General features: G+C 37.9%; 1 protein-coding gene across 1 annotated transcript in view; it reads right to left on the bottom strand.

Annotated features, from left to right (window-relative positions):
• Positions 1-2,844: 2,844 nt before the first annotated feature.
• Positions 2,845-19,546, bottom strand: part of LOC113528522 (neurexophilin-1) — a 35,162-nt gene continuing 18,460 nt past the window's right edge. Inside the window, exon 2 of the mRNA XM_026917121.3 lies at positions 2,845-11,443. Within this exon, the coding sequence (XP_026772922.1) occupies positions 10,649-11,443 (795 nt within the window). The 3' untranslated portion in view covers positions 2,845-10,648. The remainder of the gene's footprint in view (positions 11,444-19,546) is intronic.

The raw sequence follows: 19,546 nt of genomic DNA, 5'->3' as shown, positions 1-19,546 counted from the left end.
GAGCGGAGCTATGCTAATCCCTCGCCTCTAGACCTCTTTGGTTACCAGGTAACCGCGCCCCTTAATTGGTTTTCATTGGCATGCTGTTCTTCTCTTTTTTCTTTACTCCTTTTGTTCTCTTTTGCTGTTTTTTTCTCACTTTTGCACCATTGTGTGGTGTAAGTCATCTGAAACCATTGTTAGATGATGCTTCAGTTTGGGTCATTAACTTCACAGCAAAAAATAGTTTGGTTTAATCATGACAACATGGCCTTCTGCTGAATAGAGGGCACTCTCACTTGCAGCAAATTATATAGCTCCAGTTGAAAAACAGCTCTCACATTTAGCTAAATTGGAGGGAGACCCCAGTCTGGAAACTCTCAATTCAAATTCAAAGGCTTATCTTAACTGTTCATTCACCTGTCCATTATTCCATTATGTCCATTATACTTTTACCAATTTAATAGGGTTAAACTAATGCTAGTTATGTAAGTTAGTAATACAATACTAGTGTAGTACTATGTAAAATGATATAATATAATATAATATAATATAATATAATATAATATAATATAATATAATATAATATAATATAATATAATATAATACAATACAATATAATATAATATAATATAATATAATATATGATTCCCTGAATTGTGAAAGGTCTATTTTCATAACATACACTCTATGGCCAAATGTTTGTGGACACCTGAACATCACACCCCCTAATCCACATGTGCTTTTTAAACATCCCATTCCTAGATTTAATCCTCCCTGTTGTTATTGTAGTTGCTGTTATAATAGCCTCCACTCTTCTGGGAAGGCTTTCCACTAGATTTTGGAGTGTGACTGTGGGGATTTTGTGCCCATTCAGCTATAAGAGCTTTAGTGAGGTCAGGCACTGATGTCAGATGAGTAGGTCTGGTGTGCAGTCAGCATTCCAGTTCATCCAAAAGGTGTTCAGTGGGGTGGAGGTCAGGGCTCTGTGCAGGCACTCAAGTTCTTCCACTCCAACCTTGGCAAGCCATGTCTTCATGGAGCTTGCTTTGTGTCATGCTGGAACATGTTTGGGCCTCTTAGTTCCAGTTAAGGGAAATTGTAATTCTACAGCATACAAATAAATTCTGTACAATCGTATGCTATCAACTTTGTGGCAACAGTTTGGGGAAGACTCACATATATGTGTGCGATGGACAGGTGTCCACAAAATTTTGGCCATATAGTGTACTTTGATAAGAGTATTCATATGATTACATTATACCTATACTACATAAGTTCTTCTTGACTCACATTAACAACCATAAAGTCTTATTCCAACAGGCAGCTGTCATAAAGATGCCTTGTTTTTGTCAAATTGATGTCAAACATCTGAGTCACGTGACATAGATTTGCATAGAATTTCCCAGAGGTGGAAAATACTTGAGTAGCTGTACTTTGTTACCATGTATTATTTTGGGGTATTTACCCTCAATAACTTACCTAAACCCTCCAAAAGCACTGCTTCTCTGGCAAATCCTTTTAGACATTGTGTATAATTTATTGTTCTGCTTTGTAAAGTCAGCCAATACTTTGTTTTGGTCTGATTTTAGTTGGAGGTTATAGAAAAGTGTGCTTCATCTCCACACTGAAGAAAAAGCATAAAAACTCTATTCCCACAGGATATAACAGAATCTTTCCACATGTAGGAATGCGCTGTCTATAAAGATTACTGATGTGACAGAGTTGGACGGGACTGAAATTCCAGAGATACTCCAGTAATAATTAAATTAGCCACCTCCCAATTTAAAACTAATCCAGTCTGATTAGGGCTTTAGATTCTAGGTTGATGTATATCATCATGATTTAATCAATCTGAAACAGCTTGAAATGCAGAAGTTTTCTGAGGGTGTTGCAGTGTTGGTGGAGTGTTAGATTACAAAAAGCTTTCAGTAAAGCATCAGTCAGGAAGTCCCAAGAGTATAGTTTACAATGTAGAACCAATGCAGGAGTGTACTTCTAAAATGGCTTGTGTTGTTTCAGTACCAAACTTTGGTCTGCCAGTTGCTTCTACAGCTGATGGAAGTTTTAATGAAAAGTCATTAAAATGTTAAGGTCAAGCACAGTTGGACAAACTCCATACTTTTGATCATAGCATTGCCATAAAAAACTCTAGATGTCCAATTCGTCAGTGATCATTAACTTGTAGTGGATGATGAGCTTTCCTTAACATTCATATATTTCCAGTTCTGAGGTTGATGTTTAATAAATTTACTTGTTATTTCTGTGTAGAGAGAAAACTATATCAATGACCATTACAGCGAATGTCTGGAATCAGAGCAACATCAAACCAGAATTAATCAAAGCCCAACTTGTTTGGCAGGAAAAGTTTTGATTGTGTGTTAAATTAGTATAACCTACTGGAATAAAATGTTTCAAACCAGAACCAGATCTCTCCATGCCTTTGCTAGTTAATTTGTGCACTGAGCCATTGGTATGGTTCCAGGCAGCTAGAGATGTCACCCCTTGTGAGTCATTTTGCTTCTTTCTGTATATGACCAATATCTCACAGTAGACCTCATCAACCTCAACATTTGCTGTTTTAACACACCTGGGTATACCTATAAGCTGATATAACCTACTGTATAATGTAATGCAGTATTTCCTTTATAGTAGTACAAGGGACCATTATGTTAAAATCACTATTGGCTCTACTTTAAATCAGCAAATTAACAGGCCTTTATGAGTTGAAGTAGGTGTGTTAGAGCAGGGAAAACACTAAAACATGACAGTACAGCAGATAATCCAGGACCAGCGTCAGCCATTAGAAGGTTCTACTGTGAGACGTTATATATAAGATATATATAAGGACATATAAGAGTCACATAAGCGTAAGAACACAAGAACCCTTGTCTAAAGTAGAAAATATTTCTACATCAAGATAATTTTAAATCTACTTTACGATATCTTTATTTGAAAATGAAATTAGCCAAGCTCAAGAGCAGTGCCATATTGCTAATTTCATGATGTGAGTTGAACCCACCCCGTTTATCGAAAGTCACTAAGTGATTAGCAGTTGAACTATCAGCTAAAAGCTAGCGGCATTTCATCAGACTTATAGGCAAGTGACTTTAGAACTTGTTATATCAGGGTTATTGAGTGGTGTTATATAGGTGACTAATTTACCTACTAGCTTACTGGCAGAGCAGAGCTTCCTGACTCTGAGCGACTCCATCTTTGCAAGAACTTTGTCAGCACAGCAGATTTTTACAGTGCTGTATTTTCTAAAGAACAATGCTTAAAGGGGTTTTTAACGGGTTTTGTTTGGAACAACTAGGAGGGAATTTTTTTTAAATCGAGACTATATTAAATCGCTATGTTAAATCAAATTTGCTCTGTTTTAAATGAAAAATAAGATTAACCCTAGTGTTTCTGGTTAGAAATGAACAGTTAAAGTTACAGTAGGTAAACGTGCAGCACAATCAGCCAAACATGCTGAACAGCAGAACAGAATAAAAATACTGCATGAAATCACATTACTTTCTTTACTTTGGAATGATTAATTCTAGTGAATAGAACAGGAGTATAGAACGGAAGAATTGCTGAGATTCTGAACCTGTATGTCCGTTTATTAGCACAAATGATACATTGCTTTGTTCTGGCCACACTGGAAGCTGACAACCTGCTGTTGGACCAAAGGCTAAAATATGCAAGATTTTATGCAATGCTGGATCTTGCTGTAAGTGGTATAAAGGTTTTTGTGTTCTTCAAAATCCCCATAGTGTATCAGTGGTTTTAGCATGGCCCTCTTGTGGTTCTGAATATAATAGAGTAACTTGAAACGTACCAGAATTAGACGTTTGCCATGGAAAGGTCATGATGGAGCTGAGGTTATGGTGGAGCTAAAAAATGAAATAAGAAAAGTAAGAAGGGCCCATGATTGGCCCAAAACACTGGTGGGATTTAATTAAGATGGCAGCCAAATTTGTTGTTGAATAGGTATAAGAGGAATCTGTGAAAAATGTAAATACACTTTTTTTTTTCATTCTTCCATTGTATTTCTGCAAAACAAACATGGATTGCTTGGAGTTTTTCTCATTTTACATTCTTAACATTAAAATGGGAAATATGGAAAATGAAAAAAAGGCACCTCGTTTCATCTACAAATGCAAAGGTCTCTAGCACGCGAAGATACAGTGCGAGGACTTGAATAAGTAGCTAAAATAGGTCGTAAAGAGGGCATTGTTGGAGCCATATATGAATGACATAGTTGATAGAATGACATACACCAAGCTGCTTTAAATCATTGTAGAGAAATGCTTGGCCATGAGCATCTGCAGGTTTTGCCAAGACCGCAAGGGAAGGAAGGGACAAAGGGATGACAATCTTCTAGAAATGGCAGTGGCCAGATCAATGAATAAGGTAAATTTGTTAAGCCAACAATCTCACCCACTGCATATACCTATTAAACACAATTATATTGTGGGCTCAACAAATTTACCTAATTTATCTACCATTTCTAGGAGGTTGTCATCCACTTGTGCTTTCATTGGGGTCAAAACAGATGAACTGTCAACATATATACAGTATATAGTATAGTATATATAGTACTACAATTCAGTATATAGGCCAATATTCAAAATTATCATATTCATAGTCTCGATTGTCTGCTAAAATAAAAAAAATTATGTAAATTCATCGCCAGAGCAATATGTTGGTAAATTCAGAAGTCTTTTTTTTTTTTTTCTTAAATTTCAAAATGGATATGGATTGAAATGATGATACATGGATTAGGGGAAATGTAGTCATTAAAGTATGGTTGACTGCAAAACCGCTGTCTAATATAGGATTTTTTTTAAAAGTTCCAAGTAGAACCACATTAGAGAGCTAGAATTTATAACCACCCAAACAAGCCATGTAATATTCAACGCAAGGTGACATGATTGGAGTAGACTTCATGTAGGATGTACACAAATGCTAAGGAAAGGTTCTGACTTAAAAGTACAGCCTAAGATTACTGAATCATCTGGTTTTAAACTGCTCATTAGTTTCATATTAAAAGACTGAGTTGTAGATTTAAATCTATTCAGCCTTTAAAGCCCAATCATTTGTTCAGCTTTCAGGATTCACTCTTCTTGATCAATAGTTTCTAATTTTTCGTTCTTGTTTTCCTGCCGTTCTTTATGTTTTTCCTCTTTTTCTCTGCGCTATGTTTTCGTTCATGATCTCTTGCAGGTTATTTGGCTTCGGAGGCACTCTGCTCTTTTAAATTACATTACGTCGCGTTGAGTGGGAGCCGACCTTCCAAATTAGATCTACGTTCCCTCCTGTTGACTTTTTTCCCCTCCTTTCATCATTCTCATCCAAGGTTATCCTGAGGCAGGCTGCACTCTTACAGGGAAATAAAGGGGGTGTCTGCCATGAGGGAAGGAAGAGAGGAGGGAAGTGATGGATAAAGGAAGAGAGAGAGAGAGAGAGAGAGAGAGAGAGAAAGAGAGAAAGAGAGAGGGGTGAGGATGTGAGTGAGATGGAGCAGAGAGGTGGAGGTGTCCATAACCAGGCTATAATTGATCTTGTTTAAGCTGTGCTGTGTGCTGACTGTTTGAACTCATCTGCTTGTTATCAGTAGTCAGAGATTTAATTAAGGTGCCAGGCAGATTTAAAGTCAATTACGCCTCCAAATGATGATCATAAACACAAAAATGTGAGAAAGTCAGAAAAACAGAAACAGACATATAGATTAAGAAAATGCAGGAGGTGGGGAAATAATATAATGGAAAGAAGGTAAAAATATCATGATAGAATAAAAGAAGGAGCAAATGAAATTTGCCTGAGTTGGTACAGAGATTGTGTAAAATATTGTGCCATTAATCTCCCTCTAACACAATTTCTCTCATTCTCTCACTCGCATGCTTCTCCCTATGGATTATTACCTGCACCTTTTGTCCGATCTCTGTGTTGCCTTGGGCATTCAATTGGAGTATGCAAATGCAGTAATAATGAAGACTTCCACATCAGGTTTGTCTGAAACTGAAGGCAGATAAAAGAATTGATACCTTGATGCTTTGCTGCCTGTGCTTTCATAGCTACGAACATACCAAATGCAGGAGGCAACATTACATCACGACTTTATCGACAGCTACCTGATGTAGTAACATTAGCCGTTAGTAATTAGATGGTTTGATGTCTGATTTCTTATCAAAAATAAAATTACAATTAAGTCAAAACAGTTACAAAGAACTGCTCGCCAGATTTGTAAGCAAACTGTAAGTGGGTTAACATACATTTATGTTTGGTAGTTGCTAGGCTTGATGGAAATGAATGATGAAATATTTACACAATGGCTGGAAAAATAGAGCCCATAATCTGTGATCTCCAAAAGTCTTTTCATTTATTCCTCTTCAGTATCCGCTTTATCCTTGCGAGCCTGTCCCAGGAACACTGGGTGGGAGTACACCCGGGATGGGATGCCAGACCATTGCAGGGCATCATGCAAACACACATTTACACTCCTATTTACACACTCATTTTTTGGGAAGTGGGAGGAAACCAGAGAACCCAGATGAAACTAACAAAGTCACAGGGAGAACATACGAAACTCTGCACAGACATTAACCCGAGCTCAGGATTGCACTGGGGCAGCAATGCTACCCTCTGCACCAACATGCTAATCTGTGGAATCAATTAATAACTAATTTACCATAACATACAGCATAAACTTTACAATCTTCCCTACCATGCTAGTGTTGTACTCCTGGGATCAACCTGATATCATAATAAATAATTGGACCAATTAAAATGAATCATGACTGTGTTTAGTTTTAGAGAAAATTTACAAATGCTAATTCTGCTCCTAGACCTAACCCTAACCTTCCTATCTTTTCATATGAATTGAGTCATGTCAGTTGATACATGTTTGCAAGTATGATACCATTTTGGCTAGGATACATAGGACAATATAGGCTGCCCTTAAAAAATCAGCAAACAGTAGACTTGGACTTGGATAGATGGATTCCTGTTTGAGAATAGTACCTGAGTAGGCAGCATCTGTTACATTTCTGACACACTCATTGTTGACATGTACTCCTTTTTGTCATATCATTGTCAAAACAGTGCTGAGATGTGAAGACACTTCAACCCAGTAGTGTCCAACCTTAACTGCTCACCTGATTTTACTTGTTTACTCAATTGATTTGTCTTCAAACGATTGATGTTCTTCTGCTTGGTTAGAATGAAAACCTGCAGCCACACTGGCCCTTTGCACATAGACCTGGACACCCAATAAATTGCTTTAGCCCTTGGAACCCAGAAGGGAAATTCAGCACACCTGTCTAGTTTATTGATTTTTTTTTTCCAGAGGTCAGAAAACCACAATAAATGCCACCATTATCATCCATACACTACATCAACATGATGCACATGGAAAAGAAACAATGTAAAAAATAGAGAAATAAACAAACCTTAAATGAGCTAGAGAGTCTACTTGAGTGTCCCATACAATAGATCCAGTCCCACTGCTGGGTTTGTGAGGATATATATTTATATATTTATATAATGATGTATTTTATATAGTACCGACAGTACCATCTGCCATATGTGAGCTCAGTTTCAGTTTGTATTGAGCACTAACTCAGTTCAGAGCCAAGTGTCCGAGGCTCCGTCCGCAATTTACAGGGGCCGGTTGCTATGACAACTGGCACATTCCACCACTTGAACTTTTCTCCTTTTGTTGGCAACACCCACCAGTGCGTGACAGCACAAGTTCATCCTTTCCTTTCACTCTCCGGTTGAGGCCTATTGCTGAATTGCTGTCCACGAATGACAGCTCGCTCGATGACAGAATCTGTTTTTCAGAGAACAGACTGAGTAAAGAACAGATGCTACATTAGGTAAAATAATTAAGCTGGTTTAGCTTACTTGCTGAAGATAAAGTCCCACAAAGATCTCTCTGACCATTAAAAATCCCTTTCTTTTGCATCTGCATCTGAATAATTTCCTAAACCATGAAGTGTTTTTTTTTTTTATATTTAGGCAATGAGTGTCTTAGCAACACTTAACAGGATCCTTCAGCAGGACGATGAGAAGCTTGTGATATGACAGTGATGTTTAACAAAGCAATAATGTAAAGTTTGGCATTTGGGGTGAATTGTAATCCAGATGTGTGTACCATGTAACAGATGTGGGTCCAGCTGCTAGGGAGGAAAGGTGAAGAAGCAGTATTTGATGGTAAGATATATATATATATAGAGAGAGAGTTCAAATCCTGAAGATTATTTTGCCAAGAGTATGCTTTTGTTTTCCAAATGTATATGTATATGTAAAACAATAAGAATGTCTGTGTGAAAGGCTGTGTGAATGTGTGTGGGGTGTAAGAGTAAGAAAGAGTGAATGAGCATGTCCCACTTTGTGTAGTTACTCAGATTGTGTAGTTACACTAAAGGAGATCAGAGTGTAATTAAATTGGAGGAGATTAGAATGTAGTTAAATTGGAGGAGATTGGAGTGTAATTAAACTGGAGGAGATCAGCGTGTACGTAAACTGGAGGAGATTAGAGTGTAGTTAAACTGGAGGAGATTAGAGTCTATTTAAACTGGAGGACACTAGCAGGTAGTTAAACTGGAAGGGTTTAGCGTGTAGTTAAGATGCAGGCTCCAGAGTCGACAGAACCACCACACCAGGCCTAGTGTGTATATCTCTGCACATGTATCTGTGCTTCTGATATAGGAATTACCTGACGAGGGATATAATGGAGCTAACTGGATGAGGAAATAGCCACTATTTGAGTATAAACAGTGAAAGACCATTAAAGTTATTGATCATTTGCATCTGAACAGTGTAGTAGGACTGGTATTATATTTGATTGAGTTAGTTTTTTTAAGCACTCATATAGAACATTTGAAAAATGGCTCCATGAGCAGTTCCTAATGAGCCTATGTAGGATGGAAAGGGAGTAGACTGAGATAAATGGAATGGGCACAGGGCTTCATAACAGAGCATAAATAGTCCTAGCGTTCAGGATTCTCCTGCCTTTATATCAGTACTAATGTGCAGGCCTGAGGGGGATACACTACGCTGGCTTTCTCTTCAGGCAAGACATGCTTTTAGTTATAAACTCATAAAAAGTCTGCCATTTACCTTCTCCTTCTCTCTTTCTCTTCATTTTTTTCTTCCATTGAACTGAACAGCACGATGCTTTGATGTCCCACATTGTGCTATTGTTACTGCATTTAGCATCATCATTCAAGTCATGCTTATTATATTCTTTTTTGCTTTTCTACATCTGTCCTATTTACTTAGTGTTCTAACAACCCCCTGACCACTTTCTTCTCTGTTTGTCAACTCCCTGACCTTCACAGATGCATTTCATGTCACTGTTCTTTTACTGTCTTCCATTCTTCTTTCTCACCTCCTTTCTTAATTTTTATACTCTTTCGCTTTCTGACCTCCTCACCCACTATCAAAGTTAATCTGTTTATTACAACATGACCTTAACAGAAATGGTCATTAAATCACAAAGCTATTGAAGGTCAAGTTGACTGCTGATTTGTCTAATACAGTAATTTCGCCTGTCAAAAGATTTCCCAGGCCAAATGAATATCTGAATGTATCCAATCCATTTAACAATGTCTTTAAATATTCTTAAATTATGCATAATTATCACCATAATATTCTGCTTTTTAATCACAGATTACAGGCTGACTCTAGCAGAAAAGGATGGAGCAATCTTGCATTCAGTGGGTAACTTATCATGCTGAGAAATCAGGAGTCCTGTCAGCAACAAAATGTAATCTTTTTTCCCCGTCTCATATGGCTAGAACAATAGAGCGGATGCTGCAATTCATACTCAACATCTCTCTCTGCTTCACTTTTAATTAAAAAGCGTCCTAAACCCTCTCTCACTTTTGCATTTTCTCTCTTTCACTTATCTTTGCCATGCTTTTGCATGCTCCACTGTCTTAATCATTTCTTTCTTTCTCTTTCCTCTTTTATTTTGAGAACATTTGCAGTTGAGGATACCCAGAGGTCATGTGTGTCTAAGTTGCTGTTGGCTGTTCTGGAGAGTTCAACCTGAATTATACACTGAAAGTATAGACTTCTTTTGTCCTCAGGAACCTGAACACCACCCCTAGCATCTGCATAGTAGGCGTATTGAAATCAACATAGTAATTGTTTCTTTGTTTTATGATTTCTTGGATATGTATGTCACCTTGCCCTGATGTAGGCCCGATGATACGTAAAAAGCACACCGGTGGGGGTTGCCTGTCACCAAAGCCTCATGTTAGTGTGCTCTCTCACCCGCATAACTGCACTAGAGAGCTTGATTTGCATATGTTGAGCTTTGCAGTCACATTTGTCAGGTTTTTTTTTTTAGAGAGTTTCTTTAAAGACATTTATCACAGGAGCAAAATGCCTTACATTCACCTTAGAAATATTACAGATGATCAAACACAATCCATGGAAAAATGCTCTGTTTGCAAAGGGGTCTTTTCCAAACAGGTACAATTCCCTAAAAGGTCCCACATACACCCTGAAGAGAGCTTTTCTACAATTTAAAATATACCCACATCTCCCACATCAATACTTCCAACCTTATCATTCATTCATGCTCTTTTCTCCTCATCCCTCCCTCCTTGGTTGTACTTCTTCTCAAATCCCATCCCTGTCTTTCTGCCCCTTTGCCCATTTCCTTCTATCCAGAGGGAAGGTAGGGCATCTCGTTGTGGTAGTTGTAGTCTGGACAGACCTTCTGCACTAGCCGGTAGTCTGTGCTGTAGAAGGAGATGTAGATGCAGATGACCTTGAAGGGCTTGGAGCAGATCCAGGAGACGTGGCTCTGGGTCTGTTCCTGGAAACAGGTCTTGGATGGGTCATAGTTGCACAGTGAGGTGCGCTTGCTGCGGTCCACCTTCTCGTAGTCCACACGGCAGTTAAAGATCTTGGAGTCCTTAGGGTACACCACGCTCTGGCGCTCCAAGTCGAATTCCACTGCCTTTACAGGTGGTACCAGGCTGACAGAGATGTTGCCCTGGCCTGTGGAATTGTGCCGGAAGTAGACGCTGAATGTCCCATTACCATGGTCCACAATCTTGCCAGTGATGAGCAGGTTGAGACGCACTGTCTTGATGTTTGAGTAGAAGTCGCCCCAGCCAAACATCTTCTTAAACTTGCCTGTCTTGACGATGGGACGGCGCTTGACACGAGAGCTTGCTGAGGCATCGTCATCAGAGCTGGTGTCAGGCTTGAGGAGGTCACTACCCAGCATCTCCCAAAATTCTTGCTTGGAGAAGGGCACAGGTGAGCGGTAGGGTAGCTCTAGCGCTGAAGCATTGGCTGCTCGACTGCGGCTGTGCAGCACCCAGCGGCTAAGGGGGGAGACAGAGCCCTGACCGCCCAGAACACTCAGAGTCTTAGAGGGTTCTGCAAGAGAGGACGACTTAGGACTCAGCGAAGAGTAGGGGTGGCGATCTTCCTGTGCCAAAACCAACTACAGAAATGGGGGGGATTGGTGGGGATTTCATGGAATTGATTGATAGGGATGATTAAAGTGGAAAGAGAAAATGATGAGAAAGTGCAAGAGGGGAAAACATGAAAAAAAAATCCATGGTTTGGTTGATATGAAAGAAGAAAAAATAAGACAAAGAGACATAAATTAGCTTAAATATATCACAAATGCCACAAATACTGCCTCAGCAGCAATACAGTTCATAAGCCTACTCCATTTTAAGTTATTTATTCAACCTCCAGTGTCCATGTCTCACTATATTACATGATATTGCATGTGAAGGCCAACAGTCCCTTTACTGCTCATAGCTTGTACAGGGCAGGACCACACCACAGAGAGAGAGAGTTCATGCAGTATTTTGAGAGGGGAAGTAATCTTGTGTAAATAATCAAATCAAATTTAACCAAATGTGTAATTAACACTTTTAATATTTTAATAAAAAAATCATAGTGGACAGTACATAATTCAAAGCTGGCAGGAGAAAAAGACAAATAGAAAATAGAGAATAATGACGACAATGATATTAAGTCCTGAATTTATTTCTTTTTATTTAATATGTCTAACTGATTGTGTGATTATTTTTGATGATGTTTGTGATTAGTATAGAAACTGCATTTTTAGAAAATAAATGTGCATTTTTATTTGATATACAGTTTCTAAAAGCCTGTTTTAGAAACTGCCAGGTGCTGCTGTATGATGTAGTATGTCTGTAAAAATGTGTAATTTAAGATCCTTTCATCAAACAAATATGAGACTGTCAGGGTTATACCGGAATTGGCACTGAACTACGTTTCCCATCCACCACTGCACCTCACTATCACGTCACATAACTGCTTGCACCTGTTTCACATTTCGAGTCTAGTATTTATGTCCTCGCACTCATTGTCTAGATTTTGTCTTTCTTTGCGTTTCGTTGCTTGTTTGCTTGCCTTGATATCCTAGTTCTAAGTTAGATTATTTATGTTGTTTGCTTCTACATTAAACTACAATCTGCACTTGCATCCACCAGGACGTCAATGCCAAATCAGATAAAAAATAATATGCAAATTTATATGGTCTGAGAAGTAGACTAATAAATCGTCGATGGAAAAAGTGGCAAAAAAGGTCTGGTATATGAAGGTATTTCATATAGTAAAGCATGGAAAAAAGGTCTCCATCTAGCTCCCTAATGATTTCTTTAATTTGTCTCTCTGGGGGGACCTTTACAGGTTCTGTGTGGAACACTACAGAGGATCCCTTTCAGAAAAGATTCCAAGTAAAAATGCTTTACGAAGCTGGAAATGATAATGAAACTTGTTTTTAGTTTTTGTAAGTCTTCACAGACTCACCCACTCAGATTCAAAGAAGGGTCAACTTTTTAAAAAGACTTTGCAGCAATGTAGATTTTTTTTGGTATTATATGTGTACCCTATGCATCCGTAAAGTTGTTTTGTTGTTCAAGTTCTTTGAATATTATAAAATGTTATTTTAAAGGAACAGACTGTCATTTTAAGAGCCCTCTGCTACCTTTGAAATGAATTGCAGTTTCAAAAAAAAGGAGTCTTCCAGACTCCTCCCTCTCTGTTGAAATGATATGCCACTCGAGTTGCAGTTTTTTACAGAAAATACGCAGAGCCAAGCAGCTTTGTGTCCAGTCTGCTGTATAGCAATATTTCTCTATGGTACTTTGTAAAAAATTAGATGATTATTACTGGTCTAGACACAATTAAACATTACAAACTGCACCATTATGTGTCCAGGAATCCTTACAAGAGATCCGTTAAAGGAGGAGGGAGAATGAAGAAGACTGAGAAAATAAAAAGTTTAGAAGCAGGTGGAACTGTGTTTCAGAGAGTGTGTATTTCAGAGAGATATTGAGAGGTGAGGGTGAGAGAGACATTATCGTCCTCTTGGTATATACATGGCTTAGTGAAGTGGCAAACAGGGAGAGGGTGAGTGGGTGTAATGGATAATTATTACATGATAATGATCTGTTTGAACACAAACACTCATGCACACACCATCCACCTTCAAGAGCACAGCTGAAGAGCTCCTGTCCTTCAGATCAGATGATGGAGTGTGTGGGTGCTTTTTAAGTCTGTTTGTGTGTGTGTCTGTCTGTGTGTATGTGTGTGTGTGTCTGTTTACCTTTTCATGTCACTGTAGTCGTAGTGCATCAGTAGTGAGCGGCGTCTGTTTGATGTATTGTTCATGTTTTGTCTGTTCCTGTGCACTGTTTGGGTTGGATTTTAAAGTATTGTCTGTAATATCCTCAGTGTTATTAGACAGACTACACTGACCTGATCATGTGTTACAATAGATTAAATAGAATGAAAAATTTGTCCTCTCTGTTAATTGTGAAATATAAAAATGCCTAAGGGCTTTAAATGTGTGTGTGTGTGTGTGTGTGTTTGTGTGTGTGTGAGTATATGTGTGAGAGTGTGTTTTACTTACTTTGCAGAATACATTAATTTTTTTTTTATTGGTTTTGATTTTCACTTAATTACATTTTATTCAATTTCCAAAAATGCAGTTTAGTTTTAGCATGGGTTTGATAGTTTGTGTTAGTTTTTATTTCCTGAATGATATTTTAAGTTTTTTATATTCATTTTTCACTTTAGACATTTTCAAGATCCAAAGTTATTTCGTGATTTCTTTTTGTCTGGTCTTTATAGAGGACTGAATGAATACCCCCAACACATTTAAAACCGTTGTCATAAATCTTTTACACGTAAAGGCTTTATTTGGCTAATTGCATGGCAAGCAAAGCTTAGAATATATTTTTATTTGCAAAAATGGGAAGATGATCTGAGCTGCACTACTATAATCTGACTGAATGTAAATTATAGCATGGTATAGTGAAAATAATAATGATGATGTAATACATTTTCATACTGATTTTATTTCAAAATTGCAAAATATATTCCTTCAGTCAGATTGTGTATATGCATTTGATCATGAAAGGCTTTACTATTTTATCACAAGATATATCATTTTAATGCCAAAACTGATAAACAAGGAACAAAAATGGAAACTCTGGTCAGTTTTAGTTAGTTCTAATAATCCTTTAGGACATAACAGATTTATCAATGATGTTTTAATCACATTTCCATGATATCACTGTTGAGAACTCCTAATAATAACACAAATTGTATGGCAAATCTCTGCACTGTTGTTACCTAAAGGAACTAGAGCGCTCCCATACGTCCTAAATCCCAATTTAACACCTGACTATAATAACTCTGCTCTATGTGTACTCATATTTCAGTAAGGACTAAAGAAAGAGAGAGATGGCCGAGAGCACAGTTGGTTGTCTATTTTTTTTTTGTAAATCTCAGGCCTTGACTGATGCTCTGCCTGACTGCCTGTGCTTGTGCATACATGTTCTTCCTTCCACGTCTGATCTAGCCATCAGACTATATGACTTTGCATATTCAGTCTGTGTATCGCTGTGTTTTCTGGATGGCTGAGTGTCTGAGGTCCTCTCCCTGGCAGAGCAGTCATATCCTCTGCATTTAAGCATCTGTCTCCTCCATAATGCATGGCACAGTGCCTCAGCCCTGATCCCCGTGCCCACTCTTGCACTCCACACCTTCCTTATTCAGGCTTATTCCAGCTTAATCAGACTTACTCATGCCTTCCCTGCCTCATTCCACCTTTTTGTATCTATCTCTGATCTTGATAAGACAGACTCCAGCCCATTTTGCTTATCCAGGATTAGTGTGCAGCACTCACTGTAATTCCGGCTTACACACTCTTTTTCTGCCGGTTACTCATTCTGTTCATCCACCTCTGACTCCTTTGTAGTCTCTGTTTCAGCTCGGATTTTCAACTAAACCAAAAAAAGGAAAAAAGGAATATCTGTACAGCAAAACTGTCGGATTAATAGCTGGCCGTGGCATGTGCGTAATACCTAAAGCCCTTATCGCTTGAATAATTCCTTAATATTAGATGGATTTCAAATCCACTAATCTTCAGTTTCATAAAGTAGCTCTTGGAGTGGTGGCACATTGGTTAATTAGAGTTATGAATTTGAAATTGAATTACTCTGCGCAGTTCCTTTGCTCAGTAAATCAATCTCCTAACGGAAGGACCTAAGCTGTGGTTTTGTGGCTTGGGTTTTATCCAGCCATGTGAAAGCTAAAGCAGCTCCTCTCTTGTTCATGTGTTGACAGTTGGGCCGAGTGGAGTGTCGTGTCTGAAAGAGTATAGTATTGATTTCAGTGCCCTTGTTTTACCCTGCTGCAGTTTGCTGTGGCTTTGGGTATTAGAGAGCTGTTTTTTTTAATGCTTGTACTCCTTAGCACAGTGATGTAAGATTTATAGGTTTAATTACAAATGGGTTAACCACCAAGTTAACTGTCATAATAATTAACTAACATTATTATATGTCTAACTTATTATAACTCATGCTTAAGGATGTTTAACCATTTAAATCTTCAATATGTTTAAAATTTCTATTCACGCTATATTTTTATGTTAATCAACCACTATCAAAGCTGTTATAGTTATGATTATAATGGCATATGGTAAGTTATGGTTATAGATTATAATTAAGTTATAGTTGTAAGCTTAATTGACTGAACAACAGTATAAAAAACAGGTATAATTAATTCCAACATGAATGCAACTGCAATTTAATAATAAAATTACAAAAAAGCTGTTATAAAATACCACAAATATTTTAACTAATGTACATAATATTTGAATAGTTTGAATAATTTATATTAATTAATATTAATTAAAAAAATGTGCAGTATGATTTTGAGACCCTTCTCTAAATAGGCACATTGATAGGAAGTCTAATTTACATTATTATTAACAGTTAAACACCAGGTGATTAAATTGTTTTGTATGGAAACTGTTTTACATCAAACTGAATTTCACCACATCAGCATGAGATTACCGAAAATTATTTCTTTTCTTCATGAGTCATTTTCGACTAAACTAATAATCTACAGTAATCTATAAGAAATGATAAAGTTTCGAGAAAACTTAATCTTTAAACTGGCCTGGGATTGTTTTTTTTTTTTTATTATTATTGTTTGTATCAAGTCCATGTCTGCCACTCCTGTTTCAGACTAGAATTCCCATGATCTTCAGCCTGTCACACTGTCACATGATCACTAGTCAAACCTCATATATAACTCCAGACTCTTGTTGTGTCTTTAACAAGTCTCACTGAGCCTGTGATCTTTTCTGCCTCTATGGCTGTGTTGTTTTGACCATAGAATGCTTCACATTTACCCCTTCAGCTGTGTCTTGGTTTATGTTTGTTTGCTGTTGACCATTGGCCTGTCTCTCATTCTCACCCTTTTGTTTGTCAGTCTGATAAACCTGCACTTGCAGCTTTATCATCTGTCCACCTTTATGATACTAGATAAACACAATATGCCTCATGATGCTCATGAATTGTTATTAAACTTACTTCCTAAATGACAGCTCATCCTTTTCGGACTGTAACTGAAGACAGTATGACCAGAACACTACCCATCAAGCTAACAGGCAAATACTGGTTCTATTCTTGAATGAAAATGTAAAAAAATATTCATACATAATTCACATATTAACAAAAACACATTTGAACTATTTCTATCCTTTTTTGAACCTGGATGAATTTCAGATTTCAGCTGTGTCCAAATAAAACTATGAAATCACTTCCATTCAATTTTTCACATGAAAAATAGCCACAACACAGCGTTAAAGAAATCCAGGCCTAGATCTACTGCTTTAATGAGGTGACAATAGTGAGGAAAATCTCCCTGCAATGGAATAAGGAAGAAACATTTAGAAGAACTAGACTCAAAAAGAAACCCAACCTCATCTGGGCCAGACAGTAGTATGTTTTTGGAGGAAAATATTGGAATTTTCCTTTAATACACTGGGTACATCATCAAATTAGTGCTGTTGCATTGTGAAAGCTGGCAAATATGTCCAGTCTGTAATTATAGCTGCCAGGCAATGACTCGTACACTAAAAAGCTTTGACTAGTTCTGAGTGGCATACGGCCTGTCCCATGGGCTCTTTCTACAGTATGACTCTGTGAATGCACTAATAGACTGCCTCCATTGTACAGTGTGAGCCAGGCTTAATCCGTCTAGGGGATATGTGGCACGCTCCACCTTCCCCTGCTCAACCAAAACTGCCTGCACTAGAAAAGCCTGCCAGCATATCTGATCTTTCTGATATCCCCCATGTGAGACCTCTGCTGGCCCTGGATTAATAATGAATAAAAATAAGAGGCAGGGTAGACGTATTGATTTTAATCTATTCAGGCCTCTCCTTCATGTCTCTCATTTATTTTCTAACTCTTTTCAAAGAGGCCAGGTTGGCGTGGAGTCAAACCTAGGGTGGTGGGTTGATGAGAACAAACTGCGGTATTCCCCTCTGCACCTGCCCTGCCACTCTCACTCCATCCATCCCCATCTCTCTCTGTCTCTCTGTCCCTCCTCAGGTTGTTGCATCCCTTCTGCACTCTCCATCAGACATCTTTTCTTTCTCAAGCTAACACTTAAAGAACTGACACGACACCCACATACATATTTTGTTAAAAACATCAACTTTACCAGCAGTGGGTAAAAGACAGAGATGACACATGATGTGATTTGACACTTCTAGTACACTAGGAGTTAGTCTCAGCAGGGGAGCAAGAGCAGCATTAGACATAAACAGCCTATTATGAAACCTAAAGAGCTTAGAGAGCCCACTGATGTCGTTTGCAGCGGAGGCAAACTGCAGTTAGTATATTGTGGTAGAGAGGCATAATTATGTGCAGTAGCCAGTGTGAAATATTGGATATTCGCTATAGGTGCAATCTGAAACTGAAGAAATTCCCTAACTTGGATACTGTATACAGTTTTCCCTCACTCGTAATTTGCTTTAGAGTGCCTGCTAGATGCGTAAAAGTAATTTAGTGATCAAGAAGGCTTGCAGGTTTAAAATATGGATTTTAAGCAAATTTTTCTTTAATAACTGTCAAACAAGGCCTGCATTTATAGTATGGAGTAGGGCTATCATAACTGTTAACTTCTGTTTTAAGTAATTGTCATACAGTTGTCATACAAATTTGATTAATGATTTAACTGTCTTTTTGTTGACTTAATGCCACTAAAGTTTTCATGAGTTTGAATCCCGACAATGCGACGGTCATCCATGGCCAGAAGTCAAAAGAGCAGAACTGGCCATGTTTGAGGGTGGGAGGGATGGCATTCCTCTCTCCACTGTCAATCACAGTGACACTAGCCAATCATGGGCATCTGTGAGCTCATGTATTCAGAAGAGGGTAGATAGCGCTTTCCCCTGAGTGTGTTACGCTGCCCTGTTATGCAGGATGAGCAGCATCACAGGACGTGTCTCAGAGGAAGCATGAGTTTACCCCACCCTCTCTGGTTGGTAGTTGTCATGTGATAGTGGAGATTGGCAAGACCAAACTTGGGAGAAAATGGGGATCAGTACAGAACATATAAGTAAATACATATATCTCTGTGCCTTTAGGACTGTAAACACAAGTTCAAGGGAAGACAAAAGCTATTAAAATGATTAATGTACCGTACTGTTATAATGTATCTAATTTTCTCCTAAAACATCAAATGTATTAGCAATTGTGGCTATTACAATTTAATTAAATATTGCTAAGACAGTGCAGAGTTACAAAGCATTTGCCTGAGAACAATAATTGAATTATGATTGTGCAGTAATTTGATTAAAGCAAGAAACTAATTTAGACTGAACATTGTGTTTACAAACAAACAAATATTTTTATGGAAACATATGATTATGGAATCTAATGATTAATTTAATGAGAACATTATCAGCTCAAGTAATCCTGATTGAATAACTGAAATTAGGGCATAAATATCCTGATGGTCTAGTATAAAATATGTCTTATTGCCATCTTCTTCATAGCATATGCAGAGGATATTTGAAATAAAAACCCTACCACAAACCTTACCTCACATACAAAAGAAAACGAACAAGCAGCTTAGAGGCAAAAACAAAATAAATTTCTACCACTGACAGTGAAAAGAAATTGCCCAAAACACCCCAAAATGGAGGCTCAAGCCTGCAATTTATGTTATAACCTTGAAGGTCTAGGGGAAAAACATG

Source organism: Pangasianodon hypophthalmus, chromosome 13, assembly GCF_027358585.1.
Source record: "Pangasianodon hypophthalmus isolate fPanHyp1 chromosome 13, fPanHyp1.pri, whole genome shotgun sequence".
NCBI lineage: Eukaryota > Metazoa > Chordata > Actinopteri > Siluriformes > Pangasiidae > Pangasianodon > Pangasianodon hypophthalmus.
Note: the sequence above shows the minus strand (reverse complement) of the source record. Positions and strands in the feature narration are given on the sequence as shown.